The sequence below is a fragment of the Harpia harpyja genome, chromosome 17 (assembly GCF_026419915.1).
Source record: "Harpia harpyja isolate bHarHar1 chromosome 17, bHarHar1 primary haplotype, whole genome shotgun sequence".
NCBI classification, from domain to species: domain Eukaryota; kingdom Metazoa; phylum Chordata; class Aves; order Accipitriformes; family Accipitridae; genus Harpia; species Harpia harpyja.
The window spans coordinates 1,740,982-1,767,607 of NC_068956.1; the positions used below are offsets into that span (position 1 = coordinate 1,740,982).

A 26,626-nucleotide genomic window follows, 5' to 3' on the forward strand; every position below is an offset into this window, starting at 1 on the left:
CACAGGGTTCAAAGCTGCAAAGGAGATAGTGAGGGATGTTTCCTTGTTTAGAAGTATGTGGGCGATTCAGCTAAATGTGAAGAAGGTAGGCAATAGTTCACCTGTCCTGTAATCTATATATGATCTGTATGTATGAGAATTAGCTAATGAAAACTGCTTTTCTCCCTGTTTCTCAGTAGTTCCAGGAGAGGAATCCACTTCTGCTGTCTTGGGAGAAGTCTGAGGCTTGCCATGGGTCACACATCTGAAATAGGACAATCCTATGTTTCTCTTTTTGCCCTAAGATGACTGGAACTGTTCTGAGTGGAAGCTGAATCACCCAGATTCCTCTCTTCCATTTTTGTATAAGCACGGAATACCTATTACAAGGTTAATTTATCATTATGACAAGACCCTTTTGATACTGTGGAGGTGTCCAGAAGTTTGAAGCACCTTGCTCACACTGAGCTCTTCCAGGTTTTTATTCATGGCATTCCATTTCCTAATATATTTGCCACTTAGAAATAGAATCTATCTTGGTGTTTTGTAGTTGAAAACACCTCTTACAGTGAGTTAATTAGCCACTGTTGAGATGTTTTTAAATAGAGGCATTTTATGTGTTGTCCTGTTTGCAGTATTTAATGAATACTTTCTGTGGGACTCTCCCTAAACAGACTAGTCAAAATGTTTGCATCTTGTGATTCAATTGCTGTGTTATTGCTGGAGCCAGTTTGCCTGGATAGTTCCTGAGAGGAAAATTATTTTAATTTTTTTTTTTTTTAAAGGATAAACTGCTTGGTCTAGAAATTTCTTTACAGTGCCTTAAGAACTTTTATCAATGTTCATAAAATAGTGCAAATAAGTCAGATACTGTCCTTTTTTTTCCCCTACAAATCAATTTTTTTCATGAAATCTATATAGTTCAGGAGCAATCCTAAAGGCTGTACTGTTCTGTGTTGCTAGTATCTAATAAATGAACTTACTTTTTCCTTCTTTAAGATGATGTATAGAGTACTCTTAATGGGTTGCTCTAGAAGCAGGGATGAGGTATCTCCTTATTTCAGCAGCTTTGTGTGCCGTCAGCAGTTTGTGTCCTGTCCAGTTAAGCTTTCAAGTGGGAAATATAACAGCTCAAACTAGAAGGAAGAAGCTGAAGGTTAAAAATTGACTGCTCCAAGTCAAGTGGCAGGACTTGGGGTGTTCTGGGATGTCTTTGCTGTGAGGATCTTTCAGATGTGCCAGCCAGGTGTGCCTTTAATAGGCAGCATTGTCAATAGTATTGTGATATTTTCATCTGTTTTTTGAGTGTCTAATAATTTTAAATTTTCCTTCTTTTTTCTAAACTTCATTGGAAAATTATAGTATAGCCACCAGTGTAGAGTTCAGTGTCATGCTTTCTTAAAATGAAAATTGGAGATTTTGCAAAGACTCAAGTTATTTTAATAAAGTTTATAGAGTGTTGAGGCATGGGGTGGGCATGGTAGCCTTCAAAAAATCAACTGATTTTGATGCGTTCATGCTGTGGTAAGAAAACTCACAGCGGGAATTCAGTTTTCTTCTGGTGTATCAGCAATGACTTCACATTTCTGTAGAATCTATTTATGTGCTAAACTAGCAGGACTCTGTCCATGTAACCTGTTCAGTGAAGTGCTTGATTTACCATCTCAATTTGGGGCTGCTTCTGAATGAGACAACGTGCTGTTTTGCTTCAGTAGTTCTGAAAGCTAAAGTTAAGGTAATGGCTATTGAACTTCATCCCAATTTCTCTGTTCAGTTTTGGCTTTTTGTAAGATTTTTTTTTTTGGTCAATTTCTTGATAAAAATATGATAAAACATTGTGTTAACTTCATTAATAGACTGAATTAAACCTTCATGCCTAGTTGGGCAACACAGTTACTTGAAGCAGCTGAACATGTCCTCATCAAGACTTTCCACAAATGTTGAATTGGTTAAATAGCATTCATTGACTTTCACTATCAATAAATGTAGGTTAAAGAAATTTCTTAGGGGGCAGTTTGGTATGCATTCATGACTGCAAAAAAATCTGGGAACTAGTATGCTTCTAAAATTTAATAAAATAGACTTTTCCCCTTATAGCTATCCAAACTTTTCAATCCCCTTTCTTGTGTCGATTTCTGCCTATATTTTCTGCTCTCTGGAGCAGATGTGATTCCTTTTGTATCTGGTGAATACAGCTTTCATGCACATTAACGTAATCCAAATAATATTTATAGGTGATGATACTGTTGCTCTTAGATTACACTTTCAAAATCACTAACATCTAGAGAATATTGGATTGACCGTCTATGTTTAGGCAAGATTTTTCCCATGTGTACATATCCTGAAGGAGTAGCAATATATTTACACCTCAGTCTTTTGACAGTCTTGTGACAGGAGAGAACTGTACAGGTGATTTTTGATCAAGACTTGTTTTAGGGAAGAAGCATCAAATGCACTTCACTGAAGTTCAGTTTTGTAACCAATTTTAAATTGTAACTAAACAATGCAAAATGATTTGGTTCTATTCTTAGACTGTTTACTGTTAAGTTGCTGTTGATCTTTCTGAATCTTACGCCTTAAATTAAAAGATGCGAGACCACCGGAATTTGAATGCTCTGAAGGTTAGAGTGAAACATAACCCATCACAATCCTGGGACTCTGTACCAAAGAAGAAAAGGAATATAATCTGAGGTTATCCGAGAAGGAGCCTAACTAGCAGCTGAACTTGGCGGTTTCAGGTAGCAAATCATAAGACATGGCAACAAGTCTCTTCACTGATGTAACTTCTAGTGTGTGTATTACGATTGTCATTGATAATACTCAAATCTCTGGAGAACATGAATGATGCAAAATTAAAATTCAGGATTTCTGAAAGTATTTAAGTACTCTTGCATAGGGAAGAGGAATCTCTCCTGTTACTGCATTATGTTCTTCAGATACCAAGATTTGTTTTTGACGGTGGCAGAGAAACAGCCATTACTCTTTGTGGTGCCTTACCACAGAGATAATGAAACCGATAATTCTGCAGGGAAATGTCACCAGTGCACTATAATTCTGAAGAATGCAGAAGAGTATTCTTCTATTAGATGATGTGTTAGCCTATCGTTTTTAGTTTATCGTATTTTAACAAAAGTTATTTTTGGAAAACGTTGTGGTTGAGGATTTATATGCAGATTCCTCTGTAACCTGCCCATGAATATGGTTTGTTCTGGAAACAAATACTGTGTTAAAGGTGTTTAAACTAGAAATTCATTATTATCTTTTGAATGTCTTCCTCTTGTTTTCAAAATGTTTCTGTGGCAATTAGTTTCTCATTTAAACTGGGAACTTAAAAGTGGCAGTAAAATCTGGAAATCTAGTTGAAGGGATATCTCCTCTTGCCACTCTCTAACTTTTTTTTCAGTAAATATGAGCAAATGCTTCATAGGAGCATGGATTGTTCACCTAAAGGTCACTAATTTTGGAGAAGTGAAATGAAGTCTTGAGTATTTTTACACTTAACATGCTCATTCCAAAAGTAATTGTAATTGCAAGAGAAGGAAACAATTGTGTTGATTCTGACTTTATGCCAATCTAATATTCAGAGCAGTTTTCTGAATTTGGAAATGTCGTTTTTATAAAACTGTTTTGTTTGAATCTTGGGATCTAGGTGATGGAGGAGCTCTTAGCTCCTTCCCCTTTTGCAAGAGGAGCTCAGTGCAGAGCAACAGTTGCACGCCTTAAAGAGTAGATCTACACTTCCAATGCAATGTCTGTCCAAAGTGGCTTAATTACTTTTGATCTGTGTATGTAGCATTTTATATCTTCCAAGTCTTTTACAAGCATATAATTAGGTATTTAAAAATAAAATACTGGGATGTAAAAATTGGATTTTATGAATGATTAATTACTTAAGGTCTCCTTGTGGATTTTTGCTCAGTGCTGCACTTGTTTTTAATGGTATGTCTGAATGATCTAGCCTGTATGTAATATGCTTCAAAAAGTGAATTAATCCCCATAGGCTTTAACTGCCATCATATATAAAGCGAATATTAAGCTACCCTTGCATGACAATAATAAAACTTAAATATTGGTCTTTTAAACTTGATAGGTTCAAAATTTTGTGTAAGAAGCAAGTGCACCATTAAAGCAGTTGAAATAATAAAAACAACCCCAACAAAGCCACCACCCAGTTAATAAACAAACATGCAGTTACAGTTAAAGGCAAAGTAAATATTTAATGGATCAAACTTTCCTTCTTTTGGCTTTATTCTATGAATCTAGCTTAGAAACCATTGATGAGGCTAGAAGTGACTTGACATTCAGTATGTATTAAATGTCTCAATAATAAATTTATTGCTTCATCAAAATGTTTAGCAATATAACTTTACAAGAGCTCTTTTTGAGACAACCTGACCCAAGGGCTAAAGCTTTTTGGCGAAGATGAAGTTGTCTTAGCATTTGCAATGTCTGCTAGTGTGTTTACCTCATAAACATACACATAAATTAGAACCAAAATTCTAACTGAAATTTTGTGTAACATTAATGCATAAAAGTAGAAATACAGTAGAAATTGTCTGTAAGCTATATATGAACAACCACCACTTTTTTCTTTTGTACTCTCTTGTACTGCGAGCACCTTACAAAGTGTTAATGTAATTGCATTTCTGCCTGGACTGAAGGTGCTACAAGGATGAGGTGTCTCTACAAGCATTTAATTTGTCTGAATGTGCTGACAGCAAAGCTGTGTGTTTTATCATTGCGTAAACTGGAACAAAGCTAAATAGAGTTGTTCTGAAATTCCAACCTGAACACCACAATCCAAAATTGATTTAGTCCAAAAATTGCATTATTAAGGAAATGTTTAGCCAGAGTGTGGTGGAGACTATTGGAGTAATAACTAAACAGGGCATTTTAGTAAAAAGCAAATACTAAATGTCATCTGTTCTGACTCTTTGAACTCCTGTTTACTACCCAGCTGCAGCTCAACCCTTACCACTGTGAGGACATTTGAATCAGAGCCTAAAGGAGATAGTTCTGTAGTATGAGCAGTCTGCTATATTTTGCCTAGGCATACAGGTGTCATTTTAGAGCCTGAATTCACTTTTAGTCCCTGACCTGCTGAGAATATGAAATTAATTTAATCTTTCTTCAGTGGGACTACCTAGAACCCTATTCTACCTGCTTACCTCAATACCATCCTGTCTTTTAATAATGAGATTATACAAGATTTATTCATTCTCAGATTTTTAAGCTGAATCTTGTAAATCTTCATACTGTAGCTCAAGGAAAGGCAGCCATTCCCAACTAAACTGTAATGGGAATGAAGAGGACTTTACTAACCAAGATGTAGTACTGTTCCTCCTCCTTCCCTTCCCCTGTCATCCTCCAACTCTCCTGCCTCCCAAATTGGTCTTGTATGTACGCTTCTGTGGGAAAAAACATTTAAATATAACTTAGGTTAATATTGGAGATGGTTGTACAGTCTGATAGTGGAATACTTGTCCATGTGTTGGGTGAAATCCAGTGTTTAAAAGCAGAGTGAGGAGTCCAGAAGACATGACTCTGCAAGAACTACTGCTCCTGTTCATCATCTTTTAAAAAAAATAATTTCTGAGATGTTATTGGGAAGCTCCTCCTACATGGGATGTCTTCTGCTTTCCAATCTGTACTTACCTGCTTCTTGCCAGCTGAGTTGCTGATTAGGTCCACCTGAAATTCTCTTCCTTATGTTGACCTGCAGCTGAGACCTCCTTCCTCCACTTGCTGTGCCTTGCTGCTAAGAAGTTTTGAATAGAGACTGTGATCATATGGACTTCCTTACTACTGAGTCTTCTTCCTTAGCTTCATGGTCATCCAGACTTGATCAGAAGATCCTTGGGACATGTTTTACAATATTTCTGAGTGCTCTTACAGTTTTGTAGACGTGCTGCTTTGTGTTACCAATATTTATACTGAGGCTTGAAGAGCCTTACTTCCGAGGCATTTTGTGAGCAGTTAAAATAATAAAAGTCCTTTAGAGTGTATTTTAAGCCTAATTAGATACTTGTTTTAAAAAGCTTTAACTGTGTAAGACAAGAAGGAAAGCTAAATCTTCAGGCTGTGGTGAAAAATATCCTGAGACTGTAAATGTTGGGGTTTTTTTGTTTTGTTTTGTTTTTTCATTCCTGGCAAATAATAAGAAGAGCCTGTGCAGCAGTCTTTGAAATGTAAAGGTGACCTGCGAGTACCTTTAGTTAATTACCCAAGCTTAATGCCCCCCCCCCCCCCCCCCCCCCCCCCCCCCCCGTTTTCCTGGATATCTCACATAGCAAATGGGAGCATATCATTCATCCTTCCTGTTCTCTGGTTGGTTTTAAACTCATCTGCACGACAGCTGCCCCTTCTCTCTGCCATGGGCAAGAATAGTTACTGTTTGGGATATTTTTTTTTCAAAATACTTAAAATTAGCGTCATCAAAAGGTGAAGATTTTCCTTTTAGAAATATGTAAGGGGTTAATAGTCTTGTACTTTGGGCTCCTACACATGGTCTTGAAATATGGGGGCTTTTTTAAACAAAAATTGTGGTGCCTATGGATGAAAGGCAGCCCTGTATCTTGCTGCTGCTTCTAACATAGTGAACCAGGGCTTAAGAAAGCCAGGAATAGAAACCAGTTTCCAGAATCCATTCTTGAGAGCCACAGCATTAAAAAAAAAAAAAAAAAAAAAAAAAGTGTAACAAAACTCAGTGTAGGCCCTTATGGAAGTGAAGTTTTTCCAGTTGAACAGATTCCACTCTCAGTCACTCTAGCATAGATTTTACTTGTATGCGTTCTCATCCGTGTCCTCAAAAGGATCAAGATGTGTGTCTAAATGCTGTGGCTGGAGTTGCTTAACGTGACGCAGGACAGGACACAGTTGAGTCTTCATCGTGTCTTTTGGATTCTTCTTGATTTTCTGACACTTAACTGCTATTTGTGGGCTGTACTCATGTATCACTTAGGAGCTGAAACTATTTGGGACCTTTCCTCTAGGTTTTTTGTCTCATCCCTCTTAGGGCTTGGGCAAAATTCCTGAGTCTCCTTGTTCTTTTGTTTTCCTTATCTGGGGACTTAAGGCTCCAGTTCTTGATCTTCTTGTTACCTTATCTTAGGTTTATTCTTCCTCTTCTTGCTATCTGGTTATTTGAATGAAACCACATTTACCACACTATGTAGCAAATTGCATGTGCAATTCCATTAATCCTTCTTCTGCTGTTGCTTCTTGTTGTCTGCCTTTACCTGCATACTTCATTCATACCTTTCTTAAGTTTTTTGCTACAGGTCTTTACAAGATTATGAGTCTCTTCCACCAAGGAAGAGCTCCTAGCTTGGTCTGCTATAGACAGTAGAAGACAATTTCTGGCTTCTGTACCAGTTTACAGGGTGTCCATCATTCAGAAATGGGCAGGATTCTGCTGCTTCAAAACTCAGTTGCTTTCAGCCATGTTTAAGGAGAATATTTGGCCCTTCTGTACAAAATGATGGAAGATTCAAAGTTCTAAACATGAGAGATGACAGATGTTCTCACTAACAGAAAACTGGAAGTACTCATAAAGTGGCATTGTGTAACTTCCCAGATGCTTGATGTTACGCAAGATGAGGAAAACTGAAATTGCCTGAAGGTCCTCCTCTTGTGACACTAATTTTGGCTCTGTGTTTTTAGAAATCTTTTAAACTGTGAAAATAGCACTGGTTATTATTTGGTTGACTTGGAAATCCTCTGCAGAAAACCAGACAAGTGGCTTCATCTTCAGAACACAAGGCCTATATTTTAAAATTAATTTTTATAGCTGTGCTAAGATGTAACATTTCTATGCTTTTTTTAAATTTTACTATCTTGACAGAATAATCAAACTACTGTATTTTGCTTTCTATAATTTTAATAGACCTGTTCCTTCCTGCTCAGTAGTGAGGGGCTGACTTGTTTGTTCTTTTCTACAGGTTAGTGCATGTGGTGGGAGAAAACCAGCTTTTATATGAAAACTTTGCAGTGTGCAACTTAGTTGTTAGGAAACAATCACAGCTGCAAAGTCTGTAAACTGAGTGGTTATGAGATGGAACTAGAGGACTGACCCATGTTCAGTGTTTCATTTCTTCATGGCCATGACTGAGAGAATAGAATGAGATTTTTTGTATTGTGCTCTTTCTTATATTTCCCTTTTTGGGAGGAAAAGTAAAGCTAATTACTGACAAAACCCACAAGAGTTAATGAAGCTATTTATCACCATGAATTTTTTGTCACTGTCACAAGGCTTGGTGTGTATCCCAAGAGAAATCTTGCCCATGCATTAATAATCAGTCATATTGTTCTACTTTTATCAACTGTGTCAGTGCTTTTTAGGATTTACTTAGTGGAAAAGAGTACTAAGTTTAAGTAATTAAAGTTGTGATTAGTGTCCACAAATTTTTATTGATTTGTGTGAACCCTTCATATACCAAAATACAAAGGGGAGCCTTGTCTAGCTTTATGTGTCTAGGCTGTGCCACAGTCTCAGTATGTGGCTTAGTTTATTACTGATACCTGGAGTTTGGTATCTCTATTTAAAACTAACTTGCATCTCCCTCAAGAAAAAAGTATACTAAATAAAATAGGATTCTAACATGTTTAAAGAAAGCAAACAGGCTAATGTTGACTTAAAAAAAAATTGATAATAGAAAATACCTTCTGCCTCTTCCCTTTAGCTACTGCCAAGCTTTAAATAAAAGTGACAATTCTTTGCTTCTCTTGCTGGTCTTAAAATGCCTAGAGACAGCATAAAATACATCCATATGTCACTGAATACTTAGATCAGTGGCACAGCAGACTTATTATCCAGTCGTCCTTCAATATCTGTCAGCTGTAGAACTGGTTTGTTTTTTTTTTTTTTTTCATAGTGTGGCATTTGGATCCTGGTGGAATGGTTGCATAAAAGGTAGGATCCTTTGGGAGAATTGTTACTCTGCTTGTTAGAGGCAATTTCTTGTCCATTTTCTGTCCCTTGGGAATGTGTATGTGAGGTTTAACATAGGCTTAACATTACTTCAGAGCGCATCATGTGATTATATTGGGTAGCACATGCGGTTTTTCAGGAGCTGTGGCGTCACAGACGCTGAGGCTAGCTGAGGCAAGATTTGGGGTGTGCTGCTTGAAAGCAATTAGCGAAGATCATGATGAGGATGTTCTGGCAGGTCTTGCGCAAAAGGACCCTGGTGCCAGAAGGACCAGCATTTTGTGTTCAGGAGAGCTTGGTGGGTTCTTCTCAGACCTGTATAGGGAGGCCGTTAGTTTTTTCTATAGTACAATTGTGCTTTTAATATTTCGGGCTTTGCCTTGTGACCCTGAGGATGTTCTCTCGAGTGTTTCCTGTTGGCTGAGAATTGTCTGTTCCTTCCCTGTTGCAGAGATGGTTTGTGAACAAGTGTTTCCTGGGGTCTGTGTCCCACCACTGCAGCCTGAAGTCAAGAGAGAGGTTCAAAAGCCAGTTGCAAGGACAGTATTCTTCCACACCTTTCCTGGCCCACGCTTCCCCAAAAGGCTTCCAGAGGTATTAGTAACTGATCTTGATCAGCAGAGCCTAGTTCAGGACACAAAATAATTGAACATATGCTTCTTTAAAAGGGTGGTGTGAAAATTTGAGCAGCCCGGAGATGCTAAACTGTTAAAATATAACAGTGAGCCAGCTCAGCTGTCAAAGTGGAAGGAGGAATCTTCTAGTGAGATGTGACCATAAGACCTCTCCCAAAGGAACAAGGGGCTTTTCCACTTGTCAGTATGTCTGCTCGCATCTTTTTGAGTGGCAGAAGTGATATTGTTCAAACAGTCCCTCTTTGAGCTTTTTTTCTCAGCATTAGGAGCAGGTTCCCTTGGGGAAGGGAAGATTTTAGAATGAAAACCTGAGATTTTAGAGTGAAAACCAACAAAGTTGGTACTAACTAACATCTAGTGCAAGATGTCACTGCTAGGTTTTGGAGAGCTTTTCTCTCTCTCTTTGGGAGAGATGTTTTATGTGTATCTCCTGTAGTAATATTAGAGGGTAAAATAAATCTGGACTAGAAACCTGACACAAACTAATTCTTCTATTAATGCAGATGCAGACCCTCTCCAATTCCCTTGAATATATTCACAGTTGTCTTGTGGCAGACTGAACTCAAAGGACAATTTTCTCATGGAGCATGGTACTCTTGAAAATTTAATACTTGTGCCAAAATCTATTGCAGAATCCCACTGGAAGACAGTTGCTATAGCCAGGGCAGCTTTTCAGTCCTTGGTTCTGCCAGTCTTTACTTCAGTCCTAATCCCTCTGAATAAAGCACCTAAGTGGCCCTGTGTCAGCATAAATAATCTGCTATCTGCAGGGCTTTAACTAGTGAGTAAGAATCTTGTTCCTATTTAGTATGCCAATAAATGAAATATATAGTGTCAGGGACAACCTGGTTGTCAAAGATCATGTTTTGCTGTTGAGATGGGATCCTTTCCTGTTGAAGTATGAGCTTGTTGAACCAGAGCTGTTGGCTTCCTTAGCAGGAATATAAGAAGCAGGGGTGGAAGAACTGATTTTACTTAAGCTTCTGCTTTTGTTGAACACCAGCGTTCAAATGTTACAGGCCTTGCTGGGCATGGCTTTTAGCAAGACCCTGGGAAAAAATACTTTCTAGGTCAGAGAAGTGCTTCAACCTCAATTTCCTTCTGTCTTGGGTGAAGTATTGTGGCACAAGCAGGGCCTCATTGCTTCTGTTAGGAAAATAGCACTGTGTACATGCTCTTCTGAGGTACTCAAGGAAAACACTGAATGAAAATTAATGTTAATGAGATTTTCAGACTAACATGTATTTTCATAGTCATCTTTTTTATAAGGCAGTTACTGAAGTGTTAATCATTTGATTACTGGTTGTTGTAGATAAGGGAGTAATTGGTCCCTTTTTGTAAATTATGGAAATGCTTGACAGGAAAGAGCAGTCGGCCAGGCAGCAGGCATGAAAACTCTTGTTTGTGTGGGTTATTGCCTGGAGAGATTGACTGGAACTAAAACCCCTTTGCTCTGATGACATCTGGTTTGTGACAAAATTATATTTCCTATTTTCTTCTGAGTAGCAAGGACATGTCTTCCAGCAAGGTCTCAAATGCTTGTGAAACTTGCATAATTTTGAGCATCACTTGAAATGCATATTCATCAATTTCTATTAGAAACCATTAAAAAATTAATCTTTGGCTATGGCCAGGGAGAAAAGTTGAACCTTTGCCTCCTGAGTGACAAATAGCTTTAGTGGTGTCTACCATTTGAAGATGTTTTGCTGAGACTTCAGGAGCTGCAAATTTCACTGATTTTCTGGGGCCATAGCAAAAATACATATAATCGATATTTTTGCTGTAAATCTTTAGAATCCTTTAGGAAAATCATACCATGCCCGCTGTCTCTGAAAGGAAAGCATTGAGTGAACAGCAATGCATGTGAAATGCACAATTTTTTCATATACTTAGTTTTTAAAAATGGTGCTACTGTGAAAATGGACTTGCTTCTTTTCTTTGTGTCCCTGTTATTGTAGCATGTGAGAATAACTGCAGACGATATCAGCCATTCACATAAAGGCTTTATGTGTGCTCATCTGCTAGGTAGGTGTCATTCCTTGTTATATCATGCTAGTTCACTCGACTCTGTTGCTTCCCTTCCTGCTGTTCTGCACCAGACAGTCATAAATATTCATGCCTGCTTCCTACCATCCATTTAGGCTTGTATACCTAGCTTATGGTCTGTTCTAGTTTGTTAAATGCAGGCTTTTTTTAACACCAGAGTGCTGAAGGCTGTCTAGTGAGCTAAAAGGCTGATGTCACAGTTTCTGGTTTGTGAAGTTGCTGGGAACTGCTGAGATATTGAGGCTTTAAAATATTTCGCTTGGAAATTCTTCCATCACAAAGAGCTGATCGGAGTTCAAGGCACTTGCTTGTTACATGGTAGAATGAAAATGGCAACTTCCTCAGCAGCAAAATTCTGGCCATGCTGTTTCTTACTTAATGGAAATAATGAGTAAAACTTGTCTTTTGTGGGAACATACCTTAAGCAGATGCTCAGTTGTAATAAAACTGTCTCAGCTTGCCTTGAAAAGTCCAGTTTGGATAGAATCTTTGGAAGGACTAAGGGAATCAAATTTACAACAAGAAAATAAGTAACTTTTGTTCAGTATCTTTCAGTACTTCAAAATACTCGGGGCTCTGTATAGAGGGGAGGGGAAGGGGTGTGTTTCTAAGGCCAGTTTACCGTCTTGGTCATTTCACTGGTTCATTGGTCAGATGCTGTATCTCATTGAATTCATCACCATTTTGTGTAAAGCCCTTGCTCTTAGTTTTCTTAACTGGGGCAATGCTATTACGGTTCATCTGGGAAGGTGTTAAAATGTGTGGTAAAAAAGGTTAATTTTTAAGAGGCTCAACCTGCCTGCCACCCCGCCCTGCCCAGCACCTTACCTGAACAGGAGCTAGACAATGAGCAGCACATCTTAACCTGAGTCAGAGGATTGCGTGCCGATGTTAATTCACACTATGAATTTGGGACTTCAAAGTTTGTAAAGATCTTAAGACTCTATGTAATGTCTAATACTATGGCCTGGGATGGAAAAAAAAAAAAAATAGTTGATATGCTTCAGGATTACCTCGGGCTTCCAAAAGTCTTTTATATTTTCCAGTTGATTCATTTCTGTAGAGTTATTAATTCTGATTGATTCTAATATAAATAGTCTTTGAACAACTGTGGTGATGGCTGTGATTAGTTATTTCTTACTGTTTTGTCAACTGGTGGCTAAATAGAAAATAGGAAAATGCGAAGCACACATTTCCCTGTAGTTCACTGAGGTTGGGCAGGCTGCTATGGGAATTAAACTGAACTGTGGGATTCCTCTGCTGCCAGTTTCTCGGGACTCATTTCTGTTAAAACTGGTAAGAAATAATGCCCGGTCAGTCCAAGCTGTCGCAACCGAGTATGTGAAATGTAACGTGAAATGTCTCTGCCAGTGCTGGAGCCCACAAAGGCAGCTGTGAAAGATGTGTAAGGGTGTATCCTTCAGCTGGGAAGGGTGATACATCTTTTCAAAGATGAAGAAGGAAGAGGTGGAAGAGTTAGAGAAAATCCTGACTTCATCACACACTGGTGAATTTTAGCATGTGTTTGCCTGTGTTTTACTGGCTTCATCGGTCGCTCTGTTTTAATTTGGGAAGGAAAAGGAAGAGAGGAGGTGTCGGAGCAGGGTTGATGGCAGCTTGAGCTTTCTTCTTTCCTCACCTCTGGTTGTAAGAGGCTACTGAATGGAGATACTATTTTGTATGAAATAACACTCTAAGGGGACAGTTACTCCTTAGGCTTCTGCTTCCTTTGAATTTGAATCAAAAGGAACCTATTGCCATATACCTGCTACCTTGTAGACATTACGGTGCTGGTTTCATGCCTTTTGCAGACTTGTAACTGCTGGTTTTGGTAAGTGTAGTGCACATCCATGGAATTACTGAATAGCATGATACAAACATCGCAGTGTATTTTACAGATGTGTGGACTGATAAAGCTGTGCTGGCAATGTGCAAGGTGTATGATGTGTACCCCAGGAGCAGTAAGCTAACTTACCTACTCTGCTTTGTGGGTACAAGCCAGTGATTCTCAAATTGAGAGCTATAGACTACCAGCAATCCCTGAGGCCAAAGTAATTGATCCAGGACTGTATCAAACAGTTTTCAATAGTGCTTTTAATTAAAGGAGTGAAAAAAAAGCTTTGTTGTGGGTGGTGACCTGAAAAGAAATTAAGGATTGGCAGGGATTCATTGGCCTAAAAAGGTCAGCTACAGTTGTTTGACATTGTTATTGATTGTGTCTGCCTTTCTAGAATTACTTTTCGAGGTAGGATGCCATAAAACCTACACAAATACACTGCCAAAAACCCCTTTCTGAATTGGTTGCTCTGTTGTCTGTCCTTCTTTCCCCCTACAATCATGTAGAAACTGCTGGCTGCTGCCAGCAGCACCTTTGCTGCTGTTTTTCACTGTGTGATGATCCGTTGTTCACAAATCAACTTGGTTTCCTGTGCTGCTGCCTACCATTTGCTGTGCGCAGGGGACTCCGAGCGTGGAGGTTTGTGGACTTTAGTCATCTGCAGCCTGTAGAACCTGCTTTTAAGTTCTTGAAGGACTTTGACTTATTTTTTTGCATTTTAGAAGTATCCTTATGACGGACCAAAATGTCTACTGAACTGCCAAAGAAATATATAAATATTGATGTTTTGCATCAGCCAAGTTATCTGCAGATCTTCACTGGCCTGTAGTTCCTGTGTAGAGCAATGTAGCTGCAAATTTCCTTTGTCAGAGAAGTTGCAACTAAAATAGAAGTGACAAAACTGCCGAAGTGTATTAAATGGACTTTCTATTCAGAGTGTGCTCCTTGCTCAAGGCTCCCTGTGCTTCACTCAATCTGAAGTTGATGGATTCACCGTAGGTACTTTAATATCCTTTGACTGATCTTTGTGTGTTTGATCTAGGCTGCAAGGCATAGTCCATTGTTTGTTCTATTCCAAATGAATATGAAAAATACAATCAATTAAAATCAAGGTGAGTTGCCTCTGTTCTCTGGGATGAGTGAAATAAAATATATTTAAAGTGGAAAATGATGGAACATCTCTTGAATTACTAAAATTATTTAAAATAAAACTGTTCCTTGTTTTTCTGGGTCTTTGTTTCCCTGTAACTCTCTGGACATTCTACATTAACTTCCTAAACAGAATCTTAAATTCCTTCTTAAAGAAGCAAATCTGTTTGAAAGGACAAGAGTATAATTTATAACCTAGATCTTTAACTAGGCTGGGAATAAATTATCTTAAAAGAGGCTATTTGAACCATTTTGTTTGTACATAAAGAAGCCATTGCTGCTTTGGTATAATGCAAGAACCACTGAAGTAGTACGAAAGCCACTTGCACAATTTTTGTAGTGTTAACAGTACAAAATGTTCTTATTTCCTGGAATCAATGGGGGCAGCCGTTCCATTTCAGCAACCAGGCTGGGAGGGCATCCTTCAGCCAGCTTTATCCTGTGTAGCCAAAATGTGCTTTCAAAATGTCTGTTAAATGTGCATTTAATATTGCCCTTTGCTCTAAAAAAACCCAAACACCCCCCCCCCAAACAAACAAAAAACCAAAACAAAACCCCAACAAAAACCCAAAACAACTGTAGCCATACTTTTTTTTAATTAAAAATAACTTTTTTTTACCTGACTCCATGATTTTAGTTGTAAACAATGGTACTTACAGAGGGTGGGGCCATAGATGTATTTCAAGAAGGTTTGTTCTTTGCAGGCTTTCTTCTGATCCCCCCCCCCCCCCCGATTTTTTTTTAATTTGTGGGGGACTTAGGGATGCAAAGAATTGGCTCAGATGGTCCTTTGGTCTGATCTCATCTGGCATCTTGCATCAGGAAAGAAATGGCAGAATAAAAGACGTTTGACAATAGAGCAGAAGTGGAATCAATGGGGAAAAAAAACAACTTCAGGGTAAAAACTTCTTTAATTAGAGCAAGGAGGCGAGACCACATCAGCTCTGCCTTTTACCTCTGCTCTCTGTGACTAGACTTTATGCTATCTTCAGAGTTCCTCAGCTGTGACTGGATAAACTTAATCTTACTGAGAATTTGTTAGGTGAATGCAGTCTGCTGGCTCTGCCAGTGTCTTTGGGATAATGAATGAGCTTTGTTTCTTGCTTTGGGGGAACCGGGTGAAATTTCCATAGCTTGACAGTGAAGAGCAGAGGAGGATTTTTTTTTAAAGATGCTGCTTTAATCACTTTAATACAGCATTTCTGTTTTAAGAGCTCAGACTGACATACCTAAAAATATTCTTCTTGATTACTGGCTTATACAGATCATTTTAAGTCAAATATAAGCATCCTCCTTTTGGGGCTTCTTTTAAAATAAAAAATCTAAAAATGGTTTTCATGCATTCATAATTCAGTATATTGTTCAGTATATGCTTTTTCCTCTTGTTGCCTTGGATTGTTTTTTCTGGATCTGGACTAGCAAGTTCTCTGATCCTGAGCATTATTAAATCTTTGAGTTTCAGCAACTCTTCTAAGCATTGGGTCTGAAGTACCAGCAAATCTGAGCATGAAACTTGATGTGAGGCTGGTAGTCGAAAGGTTTTGGAGCTGTAACTTTCAACAGGACTGCTTGGGTGGTATCGAGTCATCTGCTTTGAGAGTTGAGGGCAGAACAGAGTTTGACTTCTCAGTAAGAAATACTGTTCCTTGTCAGCACCTCAGTTACTGCTAGATAATCTGTGGTGTGTCCAGTAAAGGAAATACTTCCAGTGAAGATTTTGAGGTGAGCTTATCTGTGAAAGAAAGTTGTAGTGTCACTGGGATTTATCCTTCAACCAAATCTTAAAGGAGTCTTGCGAAGAGCAGGTGAAATTTTGCGATTACACTGTGATTTATCTGTATGTGTGATGAGAAGCCTTTCTTCATCTTCCTCTCTTTAACTTATGCTTTTAGCAAGTTGAATCTCTGTTAACCAAGTCTGCCTCTGAGAACTGGGAGAGGTCAAGTGGATTTTTTTAGCTTTACAATGAAAAGGCTGGATAGATTGATTATTTTTAAGACTATTTTGCTTTGCAGATGTTTCTTGGATTTTTTTTTTTTTTTTAATGGCTGATGCTTTGAAAGTGCTAAACAACAACTAGTATGAACTGGGAGATTTAAGTGTGACTTTTCTGGAAGAATCCTTGGACAAGATGTAAATCTCTAGTATAAAAGAGGCAAGTGCATGCCTAAGAAAATGAAATGGGGATGTAAGGCCTGGTCCTCGTACATCATACACTAGAAGTGGCACAATCCCAATTACTTCTCCTTTGTAGGTCACTCTTGACTGTTGCCTGAGCCCTTTGCAGACTCTGCCTGGCAACAAATGACCTTCTAATCCCGTGCTGGCAGGGAGATGATTTGTATTATCTAATGGGTCTCTTCCATCCCTGGCTCTTGTGCGAGTCTCCCCACTGACTCGTTACAGCACAGAGCATGGAGTGCTGCTTGCCGTGCTGCCAGCGGTAGCTGGTAGCACGTATTCTGCACGCGCTGGTGCGGAGGAGTTGTTGGTACCCACCATTAATCAATGTCATTAGTGGTGGTTGGTGTTGGACACACAAATCTCCAGCGCGCAAGGCCCCAGAAGCAGGACAAGGCTTCAGATGAATGACCTTGAAATTTCTCCAGCCACTGCTGTCAGATCAAAGTTGCTGGAACCATGAGATTAGCGTATTGATTTCATCTTGCAGATGAATGCTCTTTCTGAAATAAGTGCTAGGCAGTGGCTCAAGGCTTCCAGACAAAGAGTATTGATCAGGTTGACTCAATTAGCTGTTGAAGGCTTTGAATTTGGGCCCTCATAGTTAATGGCAATTTCACTGATAGGAACTTCACAAGTTCCTGTCTTTTAACTCAATTATGTGTCTTGGATACTTTGCTGTTCGCTGCCACTGATTCAGTTGCTGATTTAGGAGGATATTAGTATTTGGCCATCTACTTGTTTCTGTGCTGAACTAGTGATCACACCATTCCTTTTAGGAGTTTCCTATTTTTATATATCAGAACAGCCTACTTTTTCCTGTCCCATAACGTATTAAAACATTGCAGCTTATCGGAATTAATGTGGATGAATGCTTCCACTTACTGCCTTGTACAGCAAATACTTCTCTCTGCTCTTCCCCCAGCCTTCCAGAAAAAAACAGCAGGCAGGCTCTGCAGCGTGTATTAATGTGTGCTGTTCAGGTTTGATGGTTAGGAGAGCGAGTAGCTAGTTCAGTATGGGAGCCACCAGTGATCTCCAGGTCCAAATTCTTCCAGAGCTGCTATAGCTGAAGAAAACCATCTGAGCAAGTCAGATACAAGCTTAAAAATTCCTGTTGGAGCTGGTTGCCTTTCCATCCAGAAGCATACATTGATAATCTGCACTTAAGCAATGGTGTCTGAGCCACAGCTGTGTGATTAGGAGCTGGTTAATGTGGACTTTGTTTTCATTAGATCAAAAGCTTGAAGGAGCAGAAAACTTGTCTAATGAAACCCATGCTGCTACTGTTGTTCAGCCACTTAATGACAGAAGAGTTTCCAAAATTGACGTTCAGGTGCGGTGTTGGAGCAAATGGTTTCTTTGGTTAATCACTTATTTTCTTAGCTTCCCTCTGGTTCAAAAAATTCTCGGATGCCTTGCATGTAAATTCCTAGGATGGGATGACATCTGACAACTTTGCATGCCAAGGAAGGGAGGAGAATCCACTGCCCAGCTGAATAGGTTGTTTCAGAGTTTAATTACCCTAACTTTTAAAGTTGCATGCCTTTTCTGGTAGGACTTTGTTTGGACTGGGCTTTTAGCTGTTAGATCTTGATCTACAAAGAGAAGAGAGGCTAGAGACCACATTTCCTTATCAGTAAGGTACCTCTCTGCTGTGCATCACCTTTCGGTCTTCTGTGTGAACTATGCAAGCTGCCTTTTTTCTTGCGAAAAGGCTCCTTCTCAGCTCCTGAATTGTTTGAGGTTTTTCCTTGTTTCCTGTAACGCAGCTGTCTCTGTGTCCAGCAGAACTCCCTTTGCTGCTCCAGCCAAAGCTGTGCACTGCAGTAAAACCCCATTTGCAGCATTTCCTCCCCCACCTTTATTCCTCCAAGGATAATGTTAACATGTTGTTTTTCTTTTGTCCCAGCAGCATACCAGAAATGTTTTGGCCTAAAGGATGTTGTATGCTACTGCATTACTGATTAATGCTGCCCTGGACGTATTTTTGTGTTGAAATTTTTCCAAGAGATTAAATTAACCCACTAGATTAAAAAAACCCTGCTTAATGAAGCAAGGCTGAAGCCTTGACTGTCTTATCTGCTTCCTTTGGTTATAACCCCCAGATTGCTTACCCACTTGTTTGCAATCTGTGTTTTAAGCAGCCAGTTGTTCTTGTCTGTGTGTATTACCTTGTGCTACTTCTCCCTGCTGAGCTTCATTTTCCTCTTGAGTTCACTTCTGCTTTTTTCAAGATTATTTTGAATTCTGATTCTGTCCTCTAACTTGCTTGCAATCACTCCCAAATTAATGCTTTCTGTGAATTCGATAAACGTACAGCCAGCAAGACAAAAGAAAGCAAGTGAAAATATGTAACAGAATGGGGTTCAAACTCTCCTGCAGATCCTCAGTCAATAAATCGGTTCTTTTTTGGCAATGTTCTTTACTATTATTTTTATTTATTTTTAAAGTCATGCACAGGGGCTTAAAACTCCATTATGACCATTCTGAATAAAAACTGATGTAAAAAGAAAACTCATCCAAGAGCCCAGGGGCTCAGCTCCAAAAGGAAATGGTGAAATATGGCTCAATGGCCCTTCCTTGTTGCTCTGCCAAGGGAGGGGGAAGAGATCAGCTCTTTCTTTCTGCGGGTTGTGGTGTGCTAGCTGCATGATGAGGTTTCCCTATGTAAGGGATTATCCTTACTGGGAATTTAGTTTGCAACTGTTGTGTTAGGTCTGTCATAAATACAGTTAGCACATTTAAGTACTCGGTGTACTCACAAAATCATGTGTGACAGTGCTTTAGCTATGACTAGCCCAGGGGCCTGTGCTGTGCCTCCGTATGGGAGAAATGTGATCAACGTAATTGACAATAGATTAATTTCTGTGTGTTTTCATTCTCTATTGAAGCTCTCTGAAACAGAGCTTATAGCAGCATGGCTTCCACAGGAGAATCAGCATATGCATCCGCATCACTTTAGTGTGCAACAGATGGTATATGAATCCTAAGGTGATTCATCCGGCTATTTTTTGTAGGGCTGGGGAATAGTTTCTGCCATTGGCAGGCAGAGTGGTGTGTGTGGGGAGGCTGGGGAGAGGTGAGATGGCGTTAGGTATTAGGAGTGGCTCTTTTAAAGAGGGAATATTTAAAGCTTGTAACCCTCTGGACAAGGTGTCTGTTTATATAATCTAAACTTGTGAATTTCTGAAGAGAAGATTCACTGGCTTTTAATTATAGATACAGTGGGAATTGTGGGCTTTTACTTCTGCCAGGATTTTTAAAGCAAGCCTTTTTTTTTTTAAAGGAGAAATGGTGATGCTTCAGTAGTTATGGTGGAATTAAAATTGTAAGCAGTTGGTATTAATACTTACTTGATCTGGTGCCTGTTGACATACTATGTAAAGAAAACCTTGGTCTGTTTGGAGAAGAAATATATTGGAACTGAAGTGCATTAAGACACTCTATCCAAATGTTGGTTGAAGCAGATATTTAAATATAAGCAAGCCAAGCGGCACCTTATTTTTCCCCTCTTTTTGTGAAATGAGTGAAGGTAGGGTTGGGAAGCTCCAGGACTATGAAAGAAAATCTTTTCAGATTTTATGGTTTCTAGGCAGGCTCCCTCCAAGACATCTCAGTGTATAGTGGGAAGGGAAATGACTCGCCAGAAGACTTCAGTGCTCTTCAGGGGTTGTGACTTACCAAAGCAAATTATTTCATGGCTTTGATTACATCCCCTTGCACCTCTGAAGAATTAAATTTAACTGTTTACATCAGTGGCCACATGAGAAAAAGCCAGCTTGTTCGTGGTGCTGCAGACCCATTACTGGGATTTATAGCGTGTGCTGCAGTGAGAAGGTATTGGATTTGCTCACTGCTGTCTCGAGGATTGTCACTGTTGCTGGGTCTGGAGTGACCTCCTCTCACAGCCCATGGCTGTTTGTCCTGCACCAGTTTGTGCTGCTGTTCAACACATCTGTGGTGTCCTGGGACAAATTTGAATAAGGGATTCAGGAATCCTGCCCATCTGAGATGTGTTGCTTCTGAAAACCTACTCACCAAAGGGCATGTTTGCTCTACCTTTGCAAAGGCAATTTTTTAATTTTGTGCGAAACCTGATTATGCCTATGAAGCAGAATATGTTAAAAATTCACACAGGAATTCAAATTTTGACTGGGGAAAATCTTTTTGTCAAAGGCTGGATTCCTGTTAGTTTAGCACTTTTACAGAGTTAACTGAAGTTTGCAGATGGATTAAAATGTTGCTTAAGTATGACACTGGAGATTTTGTTGAAAGTTTCATACTAAGATTTAAAAAAACCCCAACAAACAACCCTACTTGCCCGTGCCCTGAAAAAAAACCTCAAACCCCCAACAACCCCACCCCCAAAATCTTGGCGTAAATTTCCCTGCTGTCTTGATCGTCACCCTTGCAGAGAACTAACATCTCTGGAAGCTTATTTGAAGAACACAAGCTTTGGCTTGTGCACATCTAACTGCCTTTTATGTGTACCTGCAATGCTTGATGGCTAACGTAAGTCACAGAGCTCTTCTCCCCTGCCAGTGGGAGATGGCAAATTCCAGCTGCAAGGAGGTTAGAAGAAAACAGTGGGAGGTGATGTGTTCTTGAGTAACTTCAGTTTTTTTCCTAAATAATTTGCCTACAATTAAGAGTATTTAAACATATTGAAATAAGGCAGGTTTGAGATGTTCCAGTTCCTGCATATCTTGCTGGTCTCCTCTAGGTGAAGATGGCATGGAGTAGGAAAAAGTTGTCCATTGAGTATGAGTTAGGCTTTGTCCCAGTTTAGGAGAAAGTAACTGTTGTGACGATGGTTGTTTTAAAATGAACCTCATGTTACTTGTCTTTTAAGGAAAATGAGATTCCAAAGTAGTCTGTTACCTGGCTGGAATGTTACGATACGCACAGTTTATGTAGATCTCGGTTATGAAATGAGGATCTTGACATAGTTTGACATAGTTTGTGATTTAATCTGGCCACGCTGAGTTGCAGTTACAGAGGAGCTGCAGCATCACAAATGCCTGCATGAAAAAGGCTTCGCCTGTGTCTCTGTGACTATCAGGTGTGCCTGCACATCCTGCAGTGCCGCCTTCTGATTGCAGTGCCGACTGACTTCCTAATGCTGAATAGCCAAGTGAATATACCTGTCACGAGCTGCAGCCATCACTGGGGTGGATAACGGCATTTTTAACAGCATATGAACCTGCTTATACAAAAAGGTATAGTGAATATGTTGTCAGAGGAAGGGTGAGGTTAATGGAGTGATAAGGACTGCAGGCATTGTGGGCAGATGGTAAACAAGCCTCTCAACTATGATGCTCTTCAATCTTGTCTTATGCTACCGTGATACTACAGCAGGGACTGCCATTTGTGTGACAAATATGGAGAGTGTGACATTGAGGAGATGCACAGCGAGATGTATTTTAAAGCAACATAGCTACCTTGTTTTATGAGCAAGAAGAGCTGTCTTGTTTATAATAATTTGTTGTAGGAGTTGTCAGACCTATTACATTTGTTCGTTTAGTTCAACTGAAATTTCTGAACGACTTGGTAGAAACCGCAACTATCAAATTATTTAAACTTTCGTCTCAAATCACAAATATTTAAGAGTAAAACTGATGCTCGGGAATGATGCATGAACCAACCTTTTTCAGAAAAAATGTGCCTACTAGTGACTTTGCAATTGTAAAGTCAAATAACTGCTCTTTTGCTTCTAGGAAGTTTAATTGCACAGTGTGGATCTGTTGGACACAGAGTAAAACTCCTCCTGAAACCATTTTTAAATCACTTGCTTAAAACTTGCACAGAAATTGTTCCTTGAATCTGTGGTTTTTTTTCTTCTTTTAGTGGGGAAGACATCCTTGATCACCAGGTTCATGTATGACAGCTTTGACAACACCTACCAGGTAAATTAATCCATATTACTGTCTTCTGTAAGGCCCCTCTGTTGCTGTGTCTTCCATTGCAGGAAGAATCCATTCGATTGCAGTGGATAAGAGTTGGTACACTGACCAAATTCTTAACTGTAAACTCTAAGCTTTGTATTTTAATAACCTTTCAGAATGGCATGTCGGTGTTGGATTCTGCTCGAGTAGCTTATCTGCTAATTGCAGCAGGATGAGCTGTGGTTTGAAAGGATAGGCTTCTTAGGTATACTCAAGTAATAGCAGTTGTTAAGTCTACCAGGGTTTTTTTTCACCATTTGCTACCAGACCATCACGGATCTAATGCCTCCGTGAGGAAAATTTAACAGGTACCTGGCTCTTTTTAAAAGAAGCAAGCTGAGCTGCAAGAGGTTCTGCAGTGGGATGAACAAGGAATTGTGGAGCAGAAAGCAGTGGATTCTAAGACTGGGTGTGCTTTAGGACACTATTTTATGCTGTCTGCTGGAACAAAACCCACAAAATTGGTTGTTATGCATGTCCCCATCCTGTGACTGCTTATTTATGCTTGCTTATTTGTTATTTAAACAAGATTGGGTTGGCAAGGTTGGGGCTGAAGCAGTGGTTATCTTTTATTCCAATCGGCCCTGCAGCCCCCTCACTGCTTTGTGTTTGATGACAAGTCAGTTCAAGTTGATGCAAGCTAATTTTTCTAAACTCTAGGAGAACAATCATTGTTGCTCACTCCCAGAATTTAGGATGAGCTTGAAAAGGTGGCAAGCTATAGAAGTACTTTAGTTTCATAAAGTGTGTCTTTTCCAAGCAGAACATGTTTCATGACTTGGTTACAGTTGGTGATGTTCTGAATACACTAAGCTGAGAAAAATCTGTTCCCTGATGAATGTGAAGGGTTTTTTAGGGGGGTGGGAGGAGGAGGTAATGGGAAAAAAAATAAGAAAAATGCTGTGACTCTTCTGTTACTTAGTGTCTATCCAAGTATCTCGTTTAAATCTCTTTACCCCTTAATGATTTCCTTCCTGCCTCTTCAGTAATTCCTCATTGCTGCTGCTAGGCAAGTTGGGTAGAATGAAATACAAGTTCTCACTTAACTATGGGAGAAGCAAAGCTTCTATGGTGTAGGAGGGCTAGAGTACACATCATTGCTCCCAAGGGAGCAAACATCCTTTCAAATTCTACCCACTGTAATTACATGGACATGTGAATGCAGTTCTTTTATTTAATCTGTTTTTTTCCCACAGTATTTTTCTTTCAGGTCTGCTCCTTTTCTCTACGGAGCTTGCGTCCTAGTTCTTTCTTGAAGAGGTTTGACCCTCCGTGCTTTGTGATAATATAGTTGTCTCCATGGGAAGCTGGTCTGACATAATATACTAAATGATTGCAAAATGAACGAGTGGGACTTAAAACAGTAAGAAATCTTAAGGGCTTACAAGATGGCTTCAATTTAGCTATCAGTGATGCGTGCCTAGTTTGGGTGTTAATGTACTTGGTACAGTGTCGTTCATCCAAAGACCTCTATTTTACTGAAGTCATGACTGAGGTAGTGCGATATGTCCTATTTTGCTATAGCTGGAAGAAAGAATGAGTCATAAAAGCTCCAGTAATTTGGCCAAAATCACACTACATGTTAGTGTCAAACCAGAAAATAAATTTCTTGGTGCCCAGGGTTATATAGACACCTCTCAAAGCCAAGTTACTTGAATGATAATGCATATCAAACCATGTACGTGGTTAACTGTAGCTGTAGGTTAGTTGATGGATGATTTGCTCATTGTGGACATTTCTGATAAATTTTGAATGCATGTTTTCTGAAAGCTGCCACAACCTATCATTTGAACAAGGTTTTTTTGTGCTCAGTTGGTAAAAATAGAAAGCTGCCATTTAATAAAATTTGTGCTGTGCATTAGTTTTCTTTTTCTTGCTGCTAGATAAGAGGAATTCAGCTGTTGCCCCCGTAGCTTATTAATAAGCTGTTTTCATGACAGCGGCATTTGTGAATCAAACAAGAACTCGCTGTACTGTGTCCAGGAAACCTAAACACCTGAAGTAAAATTGTGCCATTGGTGGTGTATATTTTGCCAGGAGTGATTCCTCTCCATGGACGTGCTGGGAAAGGTTTTCCTTGTTTTGTGGCACCGTATGGGATGTATAATGAAAGACCAACGTTGGCAAGCAGGATGATTCTCTGTGTGTTGTGCAAGAGGAGAATTACAGGCCACGCTTCCCTTTAGCTTCAGCCTCTTGGAGGAGGGGAGAGGGAGGACAGCATTCAGTTGAAACGCTGGCCAGTGACTTGAAAGATAATTCAGGTTCTTGCTTTGCCTCAGGCTTCCTTGCATAGTCTTGGGTAATTCTATGTCAGCAAGTATAGTCTATAAAATAGGGTAGCAACAGTTCCTTATTAGACAGTAGTGTTGCAAGGACAGATGGATTAAAAAGTGTTCTCGTACATGGCCCCATTCGTAGTGTGGCCCTCTCGAGCTTTTTTTTGTGCTGCTTGTCTTCTTTAAATTTGCAGTTGGGACTTACAGTACCTCGCAGCATGTTCAGAGCGTGCCTAGGTCCTGCTTGTTCCATGTGGTGCACAGCGTTTCACAAGTGGGTTAAACCTGCCTCCACCTTAATGAAAGTAATTAGTTTAGTTTCATGTCCATGTATTTCTCCCCATCAGTAAGCAGACTTTTCCTCTACTCATACATTGCACAGCTCTTCCTTACAACTCATCTGTAAAGATCCCCCAAGGTTTTTTTGCACCTTCTGTCAGAATTGTGACAAAATGCCTCTTTGTAGGTTACCTATTTTAGTAAAAGTGGGATGTAGAGTGCCTGCATCCGCTCCTTGACATCTGCTGCTTCTCTGTATCATCATGATATGGTCAGAACAGTACAGGCAGACAAATACGTTTGGCTGTAAGTTACTTGTTGTAATACTTAAAGCTTGTGGGGGCTTAGGTCAAGAGCCATTTTACAGCTTGAAAGTAACAGACCTGCCATATGTTCTTTTCGACGTGATTAGCACAAATATTTTCATCGCCCAGGTCTAAAATAGGTTTTGTGCTTGGCCTCTCTGTTGCATTTCCCGTGCCGTGAGTGTCCAAGTACAGGTATCTCACTGACCCTATGCGTTTCTGTGTGGCACTTGGATTTCTACCAGGCATACAGAGACTTCTTACGGCAGCGAGTGAGCTTCAGAGCCTTGCTGCTGTACAGCTGTGTGGGAGGGATGGCATGAAGTACAAGCTGAGGCAGGTTTCAGGCTTTGCAGCTGATGTGCCAGCTCCTACTGAGAGCAGAGAAAATCTGAGTCTCCAGCAGTTTGTCAGCCAGAATGGGATCTTGACTTGTATATATGGTGTAAGATCTTAGGGGTTTTGTAGCTTTTCTTCTGTAAAGAAAAATCAGATAGACACGAGGAGAAATAGAAGCATCTTTGAGGCAATCTTCTGAGGAGTACCCTCTACCAAAACAATGGAAAATAAAAGCAGAAGGAAAGCATGTTGTTGCATTAGTCTTTTGTGGCTTCTCATATCCGCCTTGCAGTTTCAGTATCATCTCTCTGAACTAGCAATGTCACAGTTCTTGATGACAGGTGAAAAATCACTGGGTAGCTGTCTTGGGATCCACCATTATTTATTTTTCCTGTATGCATCTCTGGTGCTGCAAATTTGCTGTCCTGATCCAGCCAGGAAAGTTTGTTTTCTGGTGTGTTCTATTTAGTTGCAAATAGGAATTCAGTTTGAATTGTTCAGTTCTGCTCTTTTAATTCATTTGCAGCTGTTTTTTCTATATTGCTTGCAAGCGGGCTGGCTGGCTCTATTCTTTATTCCTACCACGTAAAATAACTGACAGAATACAAGGAATTAATTATAGGGTTATATAGAGAGGGCATAATAGCAGTCTAACAATATGGAGCATATACAGTAAAATAGACTCTGCATTAGAAATACCTGCTTCAGTGTGGGGAGAGC

The 26,626-nt window shown here is 39.6% G+C and overlaps 1 protein-coding gene across 3 annotated transcripts in view; it reads left to right on the forward strand.

Moving 5' to 3' along the window:
* Window positions 1-26,626, forward strand: part of RAB6A (RAB6A, member RAS oncogene family) — a 64,265-nt gene that overhangs the window by 15,835 nt on the left and 21,804 nt on the right. For all 3 annotated transcript variants that reach the window (XM_052813071.1, XM_052813070.1, XM_052813069.1), the window contains exon 2: window positions 22,607-22,665. In XM_052813071.1, the coding sequence (XP_052669031.1) occupies window positions 22,607-22,665 (59 nt within the window). The remainder of the gene's footprint in view (window positions 1-22,606; window positions 22,666-26,626) is intronic.